We start from the raw sequence: 20,021 nt of genomic DNA on the forward strand, positions 1-20,021 counted from the left end.
ATTATATAACCGATTATTTTATTTTATTTTTTTCTTGTAACGGTATAAACACTGAAAGGTGGTGGATTGGCCAGATGAAGGGAGATGTGTAAATATAACTCAGTTGTTTGGTGGTGGCTGTGGCGGAGCTTCCACAGAGGCCAGCAGGTGGATGAGGGATCCTCACTCAAACACACCAAACTCACCACCATCAAACTCCCAGCATGCAGTGCGAGAGAGAGAGAGAGAGAGAGAGACAGGAAGGGAGGAAGAAGAAAAAAAACACAGCTCACAATAAGGAGCCGGCTCCCATTGTTCACTTCCAGTGTTGCCAACTTGGTGACTTTATCGCTATATTTAGCAAGTTTTCAGACCCCCTTAGTGACTTTTTTCCTAAAAAGCAACTAGCGACAAATCTGGCAACTTTTTCTGGTGTTATTGGAGACTTATTTCGACTTCGACTTATTTCTTACTCTCAACAAGCACCGGGTGCTTCTGTGGGCAGCTCACCCGTGCCATGCGCTCAGAGGCATCAGATACTCCTCACACAGCAGTCACCCCAAGCAGGAGCAGGAGGTTTTCCCCCTTACGCGCCCAAACTGCAAATGAATCTCAGACGAGCGAAGCCACTGCCACTGGTGGTGGTTCCATCACACTGTGGGGCTGTGTGGCCAGTGCAGGGACTGGGAATCTTGTCAAAGTTGAGGGACACATGGATTCCGCTCAATATCAGCAGATTCTGGGGACCAATGTACAGGAATCAGTGACAAAGCTGAAGCTGTGCCGGGGCTGGATCTTTCAACAAGACAACGACCCGAAACACTGCTGAAAATCCACTAAGGCTTTCATGCAGAAGAACAAGTACAACGTCCTGGAACGGCCATCTCAGTCCCCAGACCTGAATATTATTGAAAACCTGTGGTGTTAGTTAAAGAGAGCTGTCTATGCTCGGAAGCCATCAAACCTGAATGAACTAGAGATGTTTTGTAAAGAGGAATGGTCCAAAATACCTTCAAAGACAAACAAGACTCTTATTGGAACCTACTTAGAGGCTGTAATTTCTGCAAAAGGCGGATCTACTAAATATTGATTTGATTTCTTTTTTTGTGGAGCCCAAACGTATGCACCTGCCTGATTTTGTTTAAACAATTACTGCACACTTTCTGTAAATCCAATAAACTTCATTTCACTTCTCAAATATCACTGTGTGTGTCTCCTATATAATATATTTAACTGACATTTTTTATTGTAACAACCAACGATTTATACAGGAAAATAATGACTATTAATAAGGTTGCCCAAATTTTTGCACTCCACTATACATCCAATTTCGACTGACGCTGTCTGGTAAGTCTTGCTATGTCCATTTTGATTGTTAACAGTTAAAAATGTTCTTCTTTTACTGTTGCTTTTTTTGGATCACAAGGTTTAAAAGTACTTAAAAACACACACACAAAAAGTAATTCCGCCAAAGTGCCTATTTCGGATCACTTTTGCCACAACCAAGTCTGGATAAAGGATAAATTGTGACATTAAAAAAACAGTAATTGCTGAAATAATTAATTTGTAGTTGTAAATAAATTCTATATGCATTTAGGGTGGGTTTTTTAACTTTTCACTATTCACTTTACGCCTTTTTCACGATGTTATTTCTTTCTCCTACAGCGTCTGTTACAATTACGTAGGCATGACCAATTATTCAAAGTAGGCGATGACGTCATTTGGCGACTTTTAGGACAGCCAATAGCGATTTTCCTTACTGAGGAGTTGGCAACACTGTTCACTTCAGAGAGACAGCTCTAAGAGCTGTTTCGTTTGTGACCGACCCATCAATACTTCATTAGGGTTGATATCTAAGAAATCTTTCAGCTGGAGCTTAAGCAGGCTAAGAAAAGTAGAATTAGTTAACAGGGATGTATTCAAGTGCCACCTAGGAGCCCTAGTCTTAGTGTTAGGCAGGTCAACACTGCATTATAAAGCTGAGTGATCAAGATCGGCTAATTAGAAATAGATGTATCCGCCAGAGATGAATAAGATTGAGATCTTTTATGAGTGCATTTAACAGAGAAGATGAGAGATTAGATGTTGCATCTGGATTAGATTTATCAATAACAGCGTTGATGATGGCATTGAAGTCACCTCCCAACACTAAGGAACAATCATTGTGTTCTAATAGTATGCTGGCAATATAGATTAAAAAAAGTCTCTATCTGGCTAATTTGAATAGTATACGGATACAAATGCTAATTTGTGATTTAAAATACTGCAGTGCCAGCTGGTCATTTTCATCATTTGTGGTATACCTGATGGCAAAGTCAAATTTCCCCTTCAGCAAGATACAAACACTGTTAAAAGTCCGCTTGTTCACTGTAGCTGTTTTATACTACGTTACCCATGATGCACCTCGGTATCTGTACTTCCGGTTGGGAACGTGTTCAGTGCAGCGCTGCACAGATGAGAGGTGTGTCGGAGGAGTAACGTATTAACGTGCATTCGGTGTGAGTTAATACTGCGTGCGTGCTTACCATGTGAGTATTGTAAGATGAGAGTGAGGCTTGTTGACTTTATCTGTGTAATTTGCTATCGCTAAGAGGCTAGTCTCGTTGCTATCGCTAAGAGGCTAGTCCCATTGCTATCGCTAAGATGCGTTTTGTTTGGCCTACTACAGGCAGCCTTGTGTTCAGCCCATATTTCATTCCATATACGACTTACTGTCAAGCATTGTGGTTGTAGGTGGATGTAACTATTTACTATGTTTATTCTCTGAATCGTTGCAATCTGCAGAGGTCTGGTTTGCCAATGTATATACAAGCCAAAAATTCATTTATGGTCTTAGGGTGCCATCTAGTGGCCATGAGGTTATGGCAGATTGTATAACATTACGCTGGAAACCCACAGTACTGTATAAGGGGTACACTGCTATCCATAGTGGTTAATACAAATGTTTGTTCTTTCTGTTTACAGATGACCACCCACACACACATACCCATATACACACTCACACCCCCGTTACCTGCATGTGAATACTGTAATGCCTCCCTACCAACGCTGTACATCCTGTTGATGTCATCTGCCACCTCTTTAGTAAAGTTATTTGAACTACATCACTGTGGAGTACCATTCCTTCTGACCGAGGACGACTCAGTTGAAGCGTGATCGGCAATCAGTGCAAACATACATACATTACAAGTGGTCCTTCGAGCCGGATTCGCCTTGGCTGAGTTAATGAGATGGCAAACCCTCAGGATAGAGGTGCATCGAGTAGCCCCCGTCCAACGCGGGAGAAGAAACTTCCAGTACATCTGGTGGACTATGAGCACAACCTAACTGAGCCATCTAGCGCTCCAAGTAGTTCAAGCAGCTCCGACTATGAAGAGGATGAGAGATGGCAGAAGATGGAATCAGTTTGGAGCAGTGTCCTCCAACACATGACTCAACTGCAAGTGTCTATGGAGGAAACTCGTGGGACACTACTGAAGCGGGTGGAGCGTTTGGAGCAAGCTTCTAAACCTGGCAGTCCTCTTCCCCCAGAAACAGGAGCGTTAGAACAACCCCAACATATTTCCTCCATAACAGAAGTTGCACCACTACAACCTAGCAATGAGGTGTTACATGACACCACAACACCGGCGAACATGCCGACGCCAGTGGAAACATCTGCTCCATCACCTCCCCGTAAAGCGAGCCTTCACATTCAGCCAGTGCTGCACCCTGCCACTTATGTAGCTGCATCGACGCCACTCAGGAGACCTGGGCGATGCACTGCTGAACCCTTCTCATATCAGCGATCGGAACATCAGCTCCTGATAAACAGGCCAGGCCAGGTGCAGCTATTACATTCTGCATCCCCAGCTGATCAGCCACTACAACATGCTCATCTTTCAGTGCACCAGCTATCACAGGCTGTGGACCCAATGAGTCTGCAGCAGATGTCACGTCCCGCTGCTCCTGTCTTCCAAGTCAGACATCCAGCTAATCCTGTGTACTTGCAGCAACCTTCACGTCCACCAGCGCCTGTGACCCAGCCATCACAGTGGACAGAAGCTCATCGCCCTGTGCCCACCATACTGCATCCTGAAGCTGTGCCTGATCCAGCTGGCAAGCACTATGTTCCTTATCCCTCAGGCAGTCACTATTCATCATCTTCCTCTGCTGAACACCATAATCCACAGGTTGCCACAACTTACCCAGCAGGAACGCCTCTACCAAACCTGATGGAGATGATGGTGGCATCTTCATATGGCATCCCAAAGCCTAAGCTGGTGATCTTCCGGTCGGGGAGAGAGAGTGACTTTGCCTTATTGAAGAAAGGGCTGGACAGCACCTTAGGGCCACATTCTCATCTGGGAGAAGATTACAAGTATCAGGTCCTACTAGATCATCTAGAGCATCCCAGCGCTTTACAGGTAGCTAAGCGCTACATTCACGACCGCACTCCCTACACTAGTGCAATGAGGGCGCTAGAGCAGAGGTATGGACAGCCAAGGCAGTTAGTCCAAAGTGAGCTTAGCACTATATTAAACTGCCCCCCTATTAGAGCCGGAGACTCTCAAGCTATTGAAGACCTCTCCCTGTCGGTGTCCAGCCTGGTTGGGCTTCTCAGTACCATGGATGAAGTAGCAGCCAGTGAGCTTCATTGTGGTTCACATGTGGATAGACTGCTTACCAAGCTCCCTCTGAACTACAGGGACAACTTCATCGAGTACTGTATCACCCGGGGAATCATCCGCAGTGGCAGCAGCCGAACATACAATATGTACGACTTCTCAGAATGGCTCGAACGGAAATCCCAAGTCCTTCAGCTATCCAGACAAGCCTCTCAAATGCCCCCGGACAAGCCACGTCCAGAGAAGAACCTACTCAAAGCCTCAGCAGGGCTCAAGCCACACAACAGATCTGCTTCCATCTACTACGGCCCAAATCCAGCCCAAGCCAAGCTAAAACAGGAGGGAGAATCTACAGCTCCAGATCCGACAGTCCAACCTAAGAAGAAACAGAAGTTCAAACCTTATTGTCCATACTGCGAAGGGACAGAGCATTATCTGAATGGCTGTGATGGATTCAAAAGGCTAGACCTCAAAGCTATGGCTACCTGGATTACCGAGAAGGCCAAATGCTGGCGCTGTGGCCGTAAACATTCTCCAGAGCAGTGTACTCTGAAGAAGCCATGCAGCACCTGTGGTGACCAGCATTTGTTGGTGCTCCATGACCTGGTTGAAGCCAAGAAGCAGGACCCTAACATACTAACTGTGAGTACTAGTATGGTCTACCTAGACTATTCAAGTCACTCAGGTCGTGTTATGCTTAAGGTAGTACCAATCCAACTACATTATGGGGGCAAATCACTGAATACATTTGCTGTGCTCGATGACGGCTCAGAGAAGACTGTTGTGCTTCCAGCGGCAGTTAAATCTCTAGGTTTGGAACAGGAGGAAGCAACACTCTCACTGAGAACTATCCGTCGAGATGTAATCCAGATGAAGGGAGGCTTTGTCTCATTTCAGGTGTCACCAAGGGCTAAGCCCAAAGTGAGGTACAAAGTAACACATGCTTTCACAGCCCAACAACTGAGCCTAGCTACTCAGTCATGTCCAGTTGAACAGCTAAAGAAGAAGTATCTTCACTTACAGAAAGTCCAGATTGAGGGATTTAACCAGATCCAACCTTTGGTGCTGATTGGCTCAGATAACGCTCATCTCATCACCCCTGTCCGCCCCGTCCTTCGGGGGTCGTCCAAAGGGCCAGTAGCTATCTGCACCAAGCTCGGATGGGCCATCCAGGGGCCGGCCAGTAGTATGCCTACATCTGAGGGGGACCTGCAGTGCCTGAACATGTGCCTTTCTCCTGCAGAGGCCGTGCATCAAGATGTGAAGCGTTTGTGGCAACTAGATGCTCCCCCCTACAGGACAGAGAAGGAGGTCACACGGTCAAAGGAGGACAGAGAGGCGGTAGCTATGTTGGAGACAAAGACCATCAGAGTCCCAGTAGACGGTGTCGAGAGATACGCCACTCCGCTGCTGAGAAGAAGGGACTTTCCACGGATGTGTGTCTCTCCTGAAGCAGTAAAAGGCCTCCTCAGATCCACCGAACGTAAGCTGGCCAAGAATCCTGATCTGACCCTCACATACAGCCAGGAGATCCACAGGTTAGTAGATTCTGGTTATGTTGTTAAGCTGAGCCCAGATGAGACACATAGCCCTTCCGAGTCATGGTATGTACCCCACCACATGGTACATCACAATGATAAGGCTAGGGTGGTCTTCAACTGTTCGTTTGAGTTTCAGGGGGCCGTCCTGAACCACTACCTCTTACCAGGACCTCCCTTGGGGCCCACTCTGCTGGGGGGTATTACTCCGCTTCCGCCAACACCCTGTAGCCGTGAGTGGAGATATCAAAGCCATGTTTCACCAGATTCGGCTGCTCCCAGAGGACTGTCCTCTACTACGGTTTCTGTGGAGGGATTGTGAAACTGACCGGCCCCCAGACGTATATGAGTGGAGAGTTTTGCCCTTCGGAACGACATGTAGCCCCTGTTGTGCTATTTACGCCCTACAGAGACATGCAAGGGAGCACGAAGACACCCACAAGGACATCTGTGACTCTGTCCACACAGCCTTCTATGTGGATAACTGTTTACAGTCCCTATCCAACCCAGAAGAGGCAAAGCAGCTCATCGACCGAATGAGAGATTTACTCATTCAAGGAGGATTCGAGATACGTCAGTGGGCGAGCAACGTGCCGAAAGTAGTTGCTCACCTGCCCGCTTCAGCTAGATCAGAGAGCTGCGAGCTTTGGCTGAACTTCAAAAGTCTCGACCCACAAGAGTCAACATTAGGACTCAGCTGGCACTGCCCGACAGATGTCCTGGGATATAAGCACCGCCCTATAACCTACTCCACGGTCATGCTGCGCAACGTGTACAAGGTACTAGCTACCCAGTATGACCCCCTAGGTTATATTTGTCCCTACACTACAAGGGCCAAGCTGATTGTACAGGCCCTGTGGAGCACAGAGAGAGGATGGGATGAGCCCATCGAAGGGAATCTACTTCAGTCCTGGCTTGAGTGGGAAGGTGAACTGTCACACCTTCAGCATGTCACCATTCCCCGCTGCTACACTCCTTCTCACAACTCCAGCAATGTGACATACGAGGCTCACATATTCTGTGACGCATCAGAAAAGGCGTATGGGGCTGTGGCTTATCTCCGAGTAATCGATCAACAACTGCCCATCGCCACATCATTCCTGATGGCTCGCTCCAGAGTGGCCCCACGTAAACAGGTGTCAATACCCCGGCTGGAGCTTTGCGCAGCGCTCACAGGGGCCCAATTGGCCAAATTACTCCAGACAGAGCTCACCATCCTCCTGAAATCGATCTACCTGTGGACAGACTCTACAACGGTGCTGCAGTGGATCCAGTCTAGTTCCTGTCGCTATAAGGTATTTGTGGGGACTAGAATCTGTGAAATACAGGAGCTGACATCTCCTGAACAGTGGCGTTATGTGACCTCTGACCTCAATCCTGCTGATGACATCACCAGAGGGAAACATCTCGCTGACCTAACTGTCCGCAATCGTTGGTCACATGGTCCACCCTTTCTGTCACAAACTGCTGACACTTGGCCTAAGTTGCCAACAGAGTTCCCGGCATGCAGTGAGGCAGAGCTCAGGAAGACTGCATTCTGTGGGCACGTTTCTGCATCCCCGACTTTACCGGATCCAACACAGTATGCCACGCTAGATGAGCTGATTGCTGCTACCTACCAGACCCAACACGGGGCGGCTGACGCTCCTATTACAGCAGCGGAGCAACTAGAAACCAAAACCATGCTGCTTCGCTCGGCACAGACTGACAGCTTCTCAGAGGAGGCCCGAGCCCTCCAGATCGGGCACCCAGTCCGCTCAGACAGCCGTCTTAGCGTGCTGTCCCCTGAATATGACAGTCTTACCGGTCTCATCAGAGTCGGAGGCCGCCTCCGTCGAGCTGCCGACTTAGATCCAGACAGTATTCATCCCATTGTATTAGCAGCTGAACATCCCCTGACCAAGCTCATCATAAAAACTTATGATGACCAGCTCCTTCATCCAGGTGCGGAGAGGCTGTTTGCGGAAATACGGCGCACCTATTGGATTCTCCGAGGACGTCAAGCCATTAAGAAGCATCAGCACCAGTGTGTGGACTGTAGGAGATGGCGCGCCTCACCTTCTACACCCAAAATGGCTGACTTACCTTCATCGCGGCTGAGACTCTATAAGCCGCCGTTCTGGTCAACGGGCGTAGACTGTTTTGGGCCATACACGATAAAGATAGGTCGTAGAAGAGAGAAACGCTGGGGAATCATCTACAAGTGTCTTACAACCAGATGCGTGCACCTTGATCTCCTCCCTAGTCTTGACACTGATTCCTTCCTTATGTCATTATGCAGATTTATTGCACGCCGAGGAAAGCCATACGAGATGTGGTCTGATCGAGGGACCAATTTCAGAGGTGGGCACAGAGAACTCCAAACGGCGTTTGAAAACATGGAGCCGGACCTCAAGCAGCAACTGGCCAAGCAGACTATCAACTTCTGCTTCAATCCCCCACACTCTCCTCATTTCGGAGGAGCATGGGAAAGGGAAATCAGAGCAGTGAAGTCAGCTCTGCAAGTGGTCCTGAAGGACCAAGTTGTGGTGGAAGAAGTCCTACTCACTGCTCTCATAGAGGTTGAGGGCATTTTGAACTCAAAGCCGCTTGGCTATGCATCGGCTGACATAGCTGACCCAGATCCCATCACACCAAATCTTCTCTTGATGGGGCGGCATGATTCGGCACTACCCCAGGCAGCTTACGGCCCCTCAGGCACTCTTTCTAACAGAAGATGGAGGCACAGCCAGGTCATCAGCGACCACTTCTGGAAGCGGTTCATACAGAACTACCTCCCAGGACTGCAACTCCGACAGAAATGGAGGAGGTCCACTGACAACATGGCTGTGGGACAAGCTGTTAGGATTGTGGACTGTAACTTGCCTAGAGGCCTTTGGCCTGTGGGTACCATTGCCAAAGTTTTCCCAGGGATTGATGGTGTTGTTCGAGCTGCCGAGGTCAAGGTTAAAGACAGTACCTATGTTCGCCCGGTAACTAAGTTGGTGGAACTTCCCAAAGTTCCTGAGGACTCAAATGACACTGTTTCAAAATAGAAGGACTCTAGCGGGAGTGTATTTGCCTACAAATACAGGGGCGGCTGTTAAAAGTCCGCTTGTTCACTGTAGCTGTTTTATACTACGTTACCCATGATGCACCTCGGTATCTGTACTTCCGGTTGGGAACGTGTTCAGCGCAGCGCTGCACAGATGAGAGGTGTGTCGGAGGAGTAACGTATTAACGTGCATTCGGTGTGAGTTAATACTGCGTGCGTGCTTACCATGTGAGTATTGTAAGATGAGAGTGAGGCTTGTTGACTTTATCTGTGTAATTTGCTATCGCTAAGAGGCTAGTCCCATTGCTATCGCTAAGAGGCTAGTCTCGTTGCTATCGCTAAGAGGCTAGTCCCATTGCTATCGCTAAGATGCGTTTTGTTTGGCCTACTACAGGCAGCCTTGTGTTCAGCCCATATTTCATTCCATATACGACTTACTGTCAAGCATTGTGGTTGTAGGTGGATGTAACTATTTACTATGTTTATTCTCTGAATCGTTGCAATCTGCAGAGGTCTGGTTTGCCAATGTATATACAAGCCAGAAATTCATTTATGGTCTTAGGGTGCCATCTAGTGGCCATGAGGTTATGGCAGATTGTATAACATTACGCTGGAAACCCACAGTACTGTATAAGGGGTACACTGCTATCCATAGTGGTTAATACAAATGTTTGTTCTTTCTGTTTACAGATGACCACACACACACACATACCCATATACACACTCACACCCCCGTTACCTGCATGTGAATACTGTAATGCCTCCCTACCAACGCTGTACATCCTGTTGATGTCATCTGCCACCTCTTTAGTAAAGTTATTTGAACTACATCACTGTGGAGTACCATTCCTTCTGACCGAGGACGACTCAGTTGAAGCGTGATCGGCAATCAGTGCAAACATACATACATTACAAACACCTTTGGTTTTATTTGGTGCACAGGATGAAGCTATTAATTTGTAATGTTTGTTTTGAAAACAAATATTGTCTAAGATGTGTTTCTTGAATTAGAGCAATGGCAGCCTTTTTACAGTAAAGGTACTCAAGAACGCTTAATGGCTGAGATAAGACCATTACCATTAAATTATAGAATAGTCAATGGTAGCATCGATGTCGCAAATATCCAATATTGGTCCCAATATAAAGATAACCAGAGAGGCACATTGTTGTGTAGATAAGATGGGGCAATCGTGGCTCAAGAGTTGGGTGTTCGTTTTGTAATTGGAAGGTTGCCGGTTCAAGCCCCTGCTCGGACAGTCGCGGTCGTTGTGTCCTTGGGCAAGACACTTCACCTACCGCCTACTGGTGTTGGCCAGAGGGGCTGATGGCGCGATATGGCAGCCTCTCTTCTGTCAGTCTGCCCCAGGGCAGCTGTGGCTACAACTGTAGCTGCCTTCACCAGTGTGTGAATGTGAGAGTGAATTTATAGTGGTATTGTAAAGCGCTTTGAGGGGTCCTGAAATGCGCTATATAAATGCAATCCATTATTATTATTAAGATATACGGCTACTATATTTCTGCCAAGTACCATGATGATTTAGTGGAATTGTAGCATTACATAGGAATATATCTGTAAGGGAGGATCAGGAAAAGAAGAAACTATATACAAAAACTGGTGCAGACCGCACAGAAATCCCTCCATATGTGTGCAAGAACCCAAACTTCTGATTGATTCGTGACCAATCCTTCCACTCCTACACATAACTACAGTGTCAGACGTGCACACATAGTCAACAAAAATTATGTGGGTGGGTATATCCTTCACCATCCCAACTGAGTAAAATTATCTTATGTAAAATGAAATTAAATGTGAGGATGTAAGACCAGCACTCACATTCACTCTTCGCAAGATTGTTCACATAACCTAATGGATATTGGTTCCTTGTTACTCATTCAGCCGCTGGTCTGCTCACAGTTTTTGCTGCAATTCACCTGCCTGCCTCCCTGCCCAGTTCTCCGCCTGCTACAGATCTATTTTTGGATTTGCCCAGCTCACCTCACCGGGGCCACCTTCCCCTCTAAGCTTCACCTCCACCCGCTATAAGTAGGACTGATTGCATATTGCCGCACAATCACGAAAACCTTGTCTAGTCCACTATCAACACCTGTTCTCCCTATCACGGTGACTCCGAGGTCTCTGCCTTATTACTTCACTTGCCTACAGCTTCAAGGTTCCTTCAAGGTTCCTACTCTGGATAAGACCCAGTGCCTGGTCCCCTGTTCCTCGTGCTTGACAGCCCTAAGACTCCCTCATAGGAGCCCTCACTTCCCTGTTGTGACTTTGAGCCCGAGTCCTAGCTCATGTGGTGACTCTTGGTATTGTAGCGACTTACTGAAATGTGCTTAACATTTTTGTCAGCACTGCTGGTAGTAGCTCATAGTACTGTTCATAGTGTTTTCCTTTAGTGCTACTGATAGTGTCTCTCAGCGTTGTCTCATAGATTAAAGAGAATTTCTCGTGATTCATTTGTTCATGCAAAGTGACGTGCTACCTTGTAAATTAGTTATTTACCTCATATCTGATTTTTAGGCTCTTGCCTTTAGTTCATGTTTCATTCGCTAAGATTGTTTTGTTTTCATCACTTCTTTTTGTCACACCTAACCTCCTGTAAAAAACCTCACTTAATTCTACGCCATCAAGCCTCAAGTTTTGTCTGCACTTGAGTCCACTCAAGTCATTTCTGACCGCACAGCTGTGACACTGGGACATGTGATCACATCAGATGGTATCTCTCTACAAAGGATTGTAGTAATCCAATCTATTCAATAACAAAAAGAAAACACACAAAAAACCCCCACAGAAATGTTTTTGACATGATATTATAATGCTCCTGGCGGAGACTCAATTATACTGCGCAAGCAGCTCCACTGTCAACAAGGATACATGAGAATGGACTGATTGCAGAAATGGTGGCAGGGACCATTCAAGGTACTACTAACAGCCCAGACAGGTAACCCAAAGAAATAAAAAACAAAATGTCACGTTAGCACTGAGGAACACAACAATAATGTACAATATACTGTGCCCTTTCAACCTACATCTACACTGGAACATGAGTACATTCCCAGCCACACTGAAGCACGTCTTGGTTGGTTGTAGGACTAGCCTTACTCAGGGCAGATACACATGGAGACACAACCAGGTCCTCAGGTGTCTAGCTGAGCAAGTTGAGCGCAAAAGAAAATCCATCAATGCTCAACCTTTCACGAACCAAGAGGAGCGTCGGCTTTCATCAACATTTGTCCGGAGGGAGACAAGCCAAGGACAAGCCCCTCAACTCCCGACCTGATTGGTTGGAAGGTTGCCTGGGATTGAACTTGGATCAGAGGCTAATTTTTCCCGCAGAGATCGTAACAACTTCTCTGCAACCTGACCTCGTCCTTTGGTCTAACTCCCAAAAACTTGTGTACATCATTGAGCTGACAGTACCATGGGAGCATGCAATTGAGGAAGCACTTGAGCGTAAGAAGCCGCGGTATGCCAACTTGGAAGCTGAGGCAGAGGACAGAGGCTGGAAGATCAAGGTGCGCCCGGTGGAAGTGGGGTGCAGGGACTTTGTTGCTAGTACAACAGCAAAACTGCTTAGAGAGATTGGGATCAGAGGACAGGTGCAACGGCAGGCTATAAGAGAACTAGCTAACACTGCTGAGAGGACCAGTCACTGGCTGTGTCTGAAGAGGGCAGTTAAGGCTGCGAGACACACGCCCAGGACTGATCAACCTGTGGTGGGCCTGCCTAAGTAGATAGGTCAAAAGGGTAGAATACCTAACATTAGAAATTCGGCTGTTTGACTGATACAGCTGTCTCATGGCCTCCTGGGGACTGTGCAGTTAACCTCATGGTAGTGAAACGTAAAGGAGGAATGAAAGAAAAAAGAAAAGGAAAAATATTCCGCTTTTCTCCCCTCTGCTCATCTTCCCTTTTCTGGGAGGCAGTGGGGAGGTGGAGCGTATAGCAGGATCCGGCGGGGAGGTGCGGGAAGCCAGATCGGGCGCCCTCCTTCCGGCTTTTCTCTCTGCTCTCTCCTATCTTGTCCCTTTTGTCTTACTTCTCTCTACCACCTTTTCTATCCCTTTGAAGAATCCATAAAGTTGAAGTTGAAGAGGTAAGCATTACTTCTCAGTTGCAGTGAATAGATAGAAAATAAATTGTGGAAAACTAAACAGAAGAAAGTAGAAGAGAAACAATTTAACAAAAACCAGTGACACACTCCAGGGCCTGATCAACCCTGGTAGGGCCTCCTTGGATCAGGGTGTCTACTGATAACGTCCGAAACACCCGATGAATCCAAGGTCCACTACTGATGATGTGTCCAAATTTTAATATGATAATCTAGATCAGATCTCTAATCCCTAACCCTAACAAAGCAACAAAATAAATAAAACAAAATGGCAGATTAGCCTGGGTAAAAGACCAAAACCCTCTGTGAAGTTGAGGCACACAACAATGGGACCTGCTGGTAAATTTTCTGGGCTGCCTTTTCTCATAATAGCCATCCCTCAAGATATTCTCCACTTAAAGCAATGCATTATCAGGGATTGTAACATCTAGTCCTTTTACTGAATCATTAATTACTTAATTTTAAATATCCCACATGTGGCAATATGATTATTGAACATTTTATAGCAAATATATCATATTCATAAAATCAGACATATGAGCTCCTAATGCTTCACAGCAAGCTCTCTAATTTAAGTAGAATTAACTCAACTATATCAATAAAAACGCAAAGGTTTGTGTTTTAAAAATGTTCCAGTTCTGATTATACCCTGAATGAGGTGCATGCATGTCTATTAGAATGCTTTTATACTCTGATTATAAATTATGCTTAAATTAGGATAAAGGCACTATCTGGAATATGCCGTTAACTTGACCCATTAGATTAAAACAGCAATGCTGTTTTGTCTTTAAGCATTTATTTTAACTACTGTATGATCAATAGACTCACAGTTAGGACGTGGTCTCTCCGGGCTGCTCTTGCACTTCCGAGCATTTACACAATCTTTCTCTGTAGCAATACAGAAACAATATACATTCGTTATTTTTTAAATTCAAATTCTGTATCCCACAACAAGTTTCAGCAATGAGCAAAAAGAGAGAAAAAAGAGACAGATAAACTGATTCAGCACATCTTTAAATCACTGACATCAAAACACTGTAGCAAAGTAAATAACTGATCACTGCTTTACGGACAGCTGTAGGTTTGAATTCCAAGTCAACCTATTTATAAAGGAAATAACAAGCACTATTAAACCATTTGCTCCATAATGTAGTGATTTACACAATTGCCCAACAAGCCAAAGATTCCAGGTCGTGTGTCCTTAAAAGACACACAACATTTGGGTGGGTGGTTGCATCAGCAAACACATCCCCTGTAAAAACAACAACAACAAAAAACCCAAAACTGTCTAATTAAATATGTGGCACTGCCTCCTGTGGAACCGTTGTTAATGAGGCTACAGCTGCTTCATATGCTGCACCGATGTATACTATTAAAGTACAGGAGGTTTTGTTCATCTAGATGCTTCTTCTTAAATGGGAAAACGTGATGAGTAATTCACTGAACTATTTGAACTAATAAACTACCTCTGGCAGCTCTAAATCTGTGTATGGTGGACTCCGTTATAGAAAACAGACTAGCCTATTTAATCATATTTACCTCTGTTCAACCTCATGAACCTTGTCAATATTTTGTGTCTTTTGGGTTAGATTTAAATCTTGTTAAATAGAAACAAGAATATAATTACTGATGAATAACTTTCATAGCATTCCACAAATCTGCCATATCTCCTTCAAATAATGTTGTAAGCTGAAGTTATTCAGTCAAATCACCTTTAAGACTCACAAATCTAATTTAAGATCTGGAGAGAAAGTTCTATTGTGCAAAATATATTCACATGAAAAAAAGTGCACCTTGCCTATATGGTTGGCTTTATCAACACATTTGAATCACTGTGAAAGAATCTCTATGATAATGATTTACAAACAAATCATAAACTGACATTTGTAACATCATATAAAAAAGATTAATCACACGTGATGTGTACAACTGTTTGACCACAGTCACAGTGGACATGTTTTCCATAGGAGAAGATCCCCATAACTAGAACCCCACAACTTCTGCAACAAATTATAGAGTACCCATAGCCAGTGTTTAAAAGTTGTACTGGAAGTCAGTTATTCAACAGAGTAAAATGTTTTAATAAATAAGCAAAACTGCCAAGGAATTTCCTTGGCAGTTTTGCTTATTGCTTATTGCTTTGAAGGAATGGATGAGAAAGAAATAAAATGCAGAACTTTAGTGAATGGCCAAGTCAAGTTCATCTGGATAAAATTTAAATGTTGTAGAGCAGTACATGCAGGAAATAAAACAACTTCCATCTTGTGTTGGAAGAGTTGTCAAAAATGTAATGACTTCATGAAATTAAAAAGACAGTGACAGCTAATGGTTCCTACTGGTGTACTTTCTTTTTCCATAAATCTGTGATGACTTAACTTATGTAAGAACCAAGTCAAAGAGGAAAGAGGATTAAATATTTGCTTTTCCAACTATGTAAAAAATAAATAAATAAAAATAATATATGTGTGTGTGTGTGTGTATGTATGTATGTATGTATGTATGTATGTATGTATGTATGTGGATAGTGTAAGAAGAGTTTGTTTTGCCAACACTAATTAATCCTAACAAGACTCACCATGTGCTGCCATTATTTCAACCAGGAAACTGGCTCAGCTGGAGAGAAGAATAAAAAGGCTTTAGATTATCTAATAGTAACTGCCAATATTCCTGCTATTGCCAAAAGCTGTGATTTTTGAAGAAAGAAAAATTTACTTACTTCTCAGTGTTTCACCTGTGTCTTTTGAGATCATGTAAGGTTGGGCTGTAATTAGGCACACAGAAACATCTGTTTTAAAGGCACAGAAACATAATGTTATTTGTCTAACATATATACATATACATACATAAATACATATATGCATATCTAAGTACATTGTGGGTGTCACCCCAAATCCAGCATACTGAGACTGTACGCTAAGAGAAAGGAAGGACGTCGAGGACTGGTGAGTTTCAGAACCACTGTGCAAGATGAGACAGCAAACATCTATGAGTAAGTAAAGTAAAACCTTTTTTATATAGCACCTTTCTAGACAAAAGATCACAAAGTGCTTCACACAACGATAAGAAAGCATAAAACAAAACAGACAACACATCAGGAAGATGGCTTTAACTGACAGTGTGCTCAGTGAATACCTCAGGCAGCAGAAACCCAAGAAAGAGGAGGAGCAAAGGAGGAACCATGATGGAAGGACAGGCCCCTGCATGGTATGTAAAGCAAGTAGCTGACATCCAGAAGGCTGGACTGAAAGGCAGCACAGAGGCACTAATTATGGAGGTAACAAACTCTAAGAACAAGAGCCATACAGGCGGGGTTCTATTACACCAGGCACACATGCATCCAGCTGGGGAATACTCTTCATCCCAGCTACCAGTGGTTACACCAGCAGGCAACGCATTGGTGACTAGAACACTATACACTATATTGCCAAAAGTATTTGCTTGTCTGCCTTCACACACATATATGAACTTGAGTGACACCCCATTCTTAATCCATAGGGTTTAATATAATGTTAGTCCACCCTTTGCAGCTACAACAGCTTCAACTCTTCTGGGAAAACTTTCCACAACGTTTAGAATTGTGTTTCTGGGACTTTTTGACCATTGTTCCAGAAGTGCGTTAGTGAGGTCAGACACTGATGTTGTACAAGAAGGCCCAGCTCGCAGTTTCCACTCTAATTCATCCCAGAGGTGGTGTGTTGGGTTGAGGTCAGAACTCTGTGTAAGCCAGACAAGTTCTTCCACATCAAACTTGCTCATCCATGTTTTGATGGGCCTTTTTTTGTGCATTTATGTACAGTCATGTTGGAACAGAAAGGGGCCGTCCTCAAACTGTTCTCAAAAAGTTGGGAGTCTGAAATTGGCCAAAATGTCTTGGTATGCTAAAGCATTCAAATCAAATCAAATCACTTTTATTGTGATTAACTTCCAGTGAAAGTGAGCTCGTTCACTGGAAGTCAGGGGACGAGCCCAACTCCTAAAAGAGCAACCCAATTATAATTCCCCCTGCACTAAACTTTACTCTTCGTACATTGCAGTCAGACAAGTACCATTCACCTTGCAACCGCCAAACACAGACTCATCCATCGGATTGCCAAATGGAGAAGCGTGATTCATCACTCCACAGAACATGTCTCCATTTCCCTGGAGTCCAGTGGTAACATGCTTTACACCATCCAACAGCATCCAACACTTTGCATTGTGTTTCGTGTTGTGAAGCTCAGTTTGAGCTCTTGGTCATGGAAACTTATTCCATGAAGCTCTTTATGCACTGCTCTTGAGCTACACACACCAAGTTTGGGTGTGTGTAGCTATTGATTCTGTAAAAAGCTGACAACCTCTGCACACTATGGGCCTCGGCATGCCCTGAAACTACTGTAATTTTACGTGGCCTACCTGTTTCTGGCTGAGTTGCTGTTGACTGTGAAATATTTAGTAGTGAGGAAATTTCATGACTGAACGTGTTGCACAGGTGGCATCCTATCCAATTACCCTGCTGGAATTCACTGAGCTCCTAAGAGAATGACCCATTCTTTCAGAAATGTGTGTAGAAGCAGTCTGCATGCCTAACTTCTTCATTTTATACACCTGTGGCCATGAAAGTGATTGGAACACCCAAATTCAATGATTTGTCTGGGTAAAAAACCATCCTCTAACACAGAAATAAATCCTAGTGCAAACAGCAGGGTTATAGTGCTAGGCATTCCATCCATGCTTGTACACACACACATACACACAAAGTCAACAAGATGTTATAAAGCCAATGCAGCTTCTATTTTCCCCTTATTCATTGATGATGATTTCATATAGCTGAGCAATATGTTAGACAGTTATCAAATGTGGATCCCCACACTGCTCTTATAATAACTGAAGATTAGTCTTTTGTTATTTTTTAGTTGAACACAATGTTTTTGTGTTTGATTTTCAGCTCAAAGAAGTGAGGATGATGGAGAGAGAGACAGAGGGCACTGTACAAGTGCAGGAAGAACAAAAACGCAAATAGACAGACAGTAAGGAAAAGCAATTGTTTTTTCACCAAATAATTTTTCATGCAATTAATGGATGCTTTGTGTGCTTTCCAGTAGCATGTAGAAATAATTTCAGAGGGCATTTTCAACAGAATATTCTCATTTTACCGGTAGAATTGAACAGAATTCATATCACTCTAAAGGATGGCTATAACTAGATTACTACAAACTTTGTAATACTACAGAGTCTCAACTCTTGGAATGAGGTACATGATGCTGCACAATAAAAAGCAGCTTTCTTATCAGTTCATGTCCATATAAATGGAATGGCAGTGTAATTTTGTACTATTCTTACTGAATTATACTACTTGTGTTTGATGATCTAGTGGACAGCCTCTATGTGGCTAAGAGACTGAAACATTCTCGTGCATGTTTTCTTTTCATCTCTTTTAGCACAAAATGTTATTTAACTTACTTTGGAAAATTCTGGTCAAGATGACCGAGTCTTTATCTCAGATTTGATACTAAAGTGTCCACCCTAACACCAGTGTTTTATATTAAAACTGTGATCATTCATTTTGAATTATTCTTAGACAGTGCAGAAGGCTATCCAACCAAATCGCCTGAATGTAACCTTGTAATATGTATGCAATTTAATTTGGGTTTGCAAATGTGAAAAGTTGACTGCATTTGCAAGTAGCATTTTCTGTTAATATTAATTACAATGGGCCCCATATTTATGACCATAACCCAAAAGGTTTTATCCTAAAATCGCATCTGCCGAAAACTATTACTTATCATTTCTTAACTGACCAAGCCACTGATCAGACAGCAGCACCACAAGGCTATAATGCTGACATCACTGGCTGAGAGTTTATGGAAGACACAGTGAGGCAGGGTTGACAAATAGATTTGAAAGGTAATAGAACTGAATGGCAGAAGACGCAACCATTTTTGGTTTATCTGGACTAGAGTAAGTCCATGTAAATAAATAGATAACGAAATCCTACAGAAGTGGGTCGTAACCTAAATTTCAGGAATGTATTCAGTAACTTCTTCCTGTATGTATTCTCAGACAGAAGTCTAAAATGGCGGAATCAGCGTAGGCAATAATAACATTGAATTTTTTTTAAATAAACAATAAAAACACCGTTAAAGTCGCATATAAACAAACTGATTGTAACCTGTAATTCACCAAGATTCTCTCATTTATATACAACCAAATGTCAATAAACAGCTTTGCTTCTTGATAGCAGCCTTCCGTGTTTAAACTTTCACCAGTGGCGATAGCAGTCCCAATAAATCAATAGTTGAAATATGCGTGTGTTATCCTGACAGTTTAGACAATGTTTCACTTACACAAAGTTATACCCGCTTGATCAAAAACTCTCCTCTTCGTGCTGTCTTCAACAGTTTTAATCGTCCAAATCACCACGAAAACACCGCGGAAGTGAAAGTTTCCAAGGGAAATCTGACACGAATGATATAGACACGCCTTTAACTTTCTGTCCATCCAGTTTTCAATAAATGACGTACTTACGGTACATTTTGATTCATGCAATGCGCATGTAGACGTGTTTTAACATTTACGGCAATATCTTTGAATTTTATTGTATAAAATGTCACTTCATAGCAGTCTGGACGTTAGCTAATCACTTCGGCCAGTCCTACAAATCTGAATACGATTCCCATGAATCAGTGTAGTTTACTGAGACACTGAGCTCAGGTAGAGTGAACGAAAACGGTTGTCCCTGTGATCACTACTGAAACCTTTACTG

General features: G+C 43.8%; 1 protein-coding gene across 1 annotated transcript in view; it reads right to left on the reverse strand.

The window, feature by feature from the left end:
* The window catches only part of LOC145432239 (uncharacterized), a 42,337-nt gene extending 22,580 nt beyond the window's left edge, over nt 1-19,757 (reverse strand). Inside the window, exons 1-4 of the mRNA XM_080308933.1 lie at nt 19,603-19,757; nt 15,996-16,064; nt 15,855-15,892; nt 14,108-14,167 (exon numbers count right to left, since the gene is read on the reverse strand). Of these exons, the coding sequence (XP_080165059.1) occupies nt 14,108-14,167; nt 15,855-15,867 (73 nt within the window). The 5' untranslated portion in view covers nt 15,868-15,892; nt 15,996-16,064; nt 19,603-19,757. The remainder of the gene's footprint in view (nt 1-14,107; nt 14,168-15,854; nt 15,893-15,995; nt 16,065-19,602) is intronic.
* Nucleotides 19,758-20,021: the final 264 nt, after the last annotated feature.

This window comes from Astatotilapia calliptera, chromosome 12 (assembly GCF_964374335.1).
Source record: "Astatotilapia calliptera chromosome 12, fAstCal68.1, whole genome shotgun sequence".
NCBI classification, from domain to species: domain Eukaryota; kingdom Metazoa; phylum Chordata; class Actinopteri; order Cichliformes; family Cichlidae; genus Astatotilapia; species Astatotilapia calliptera.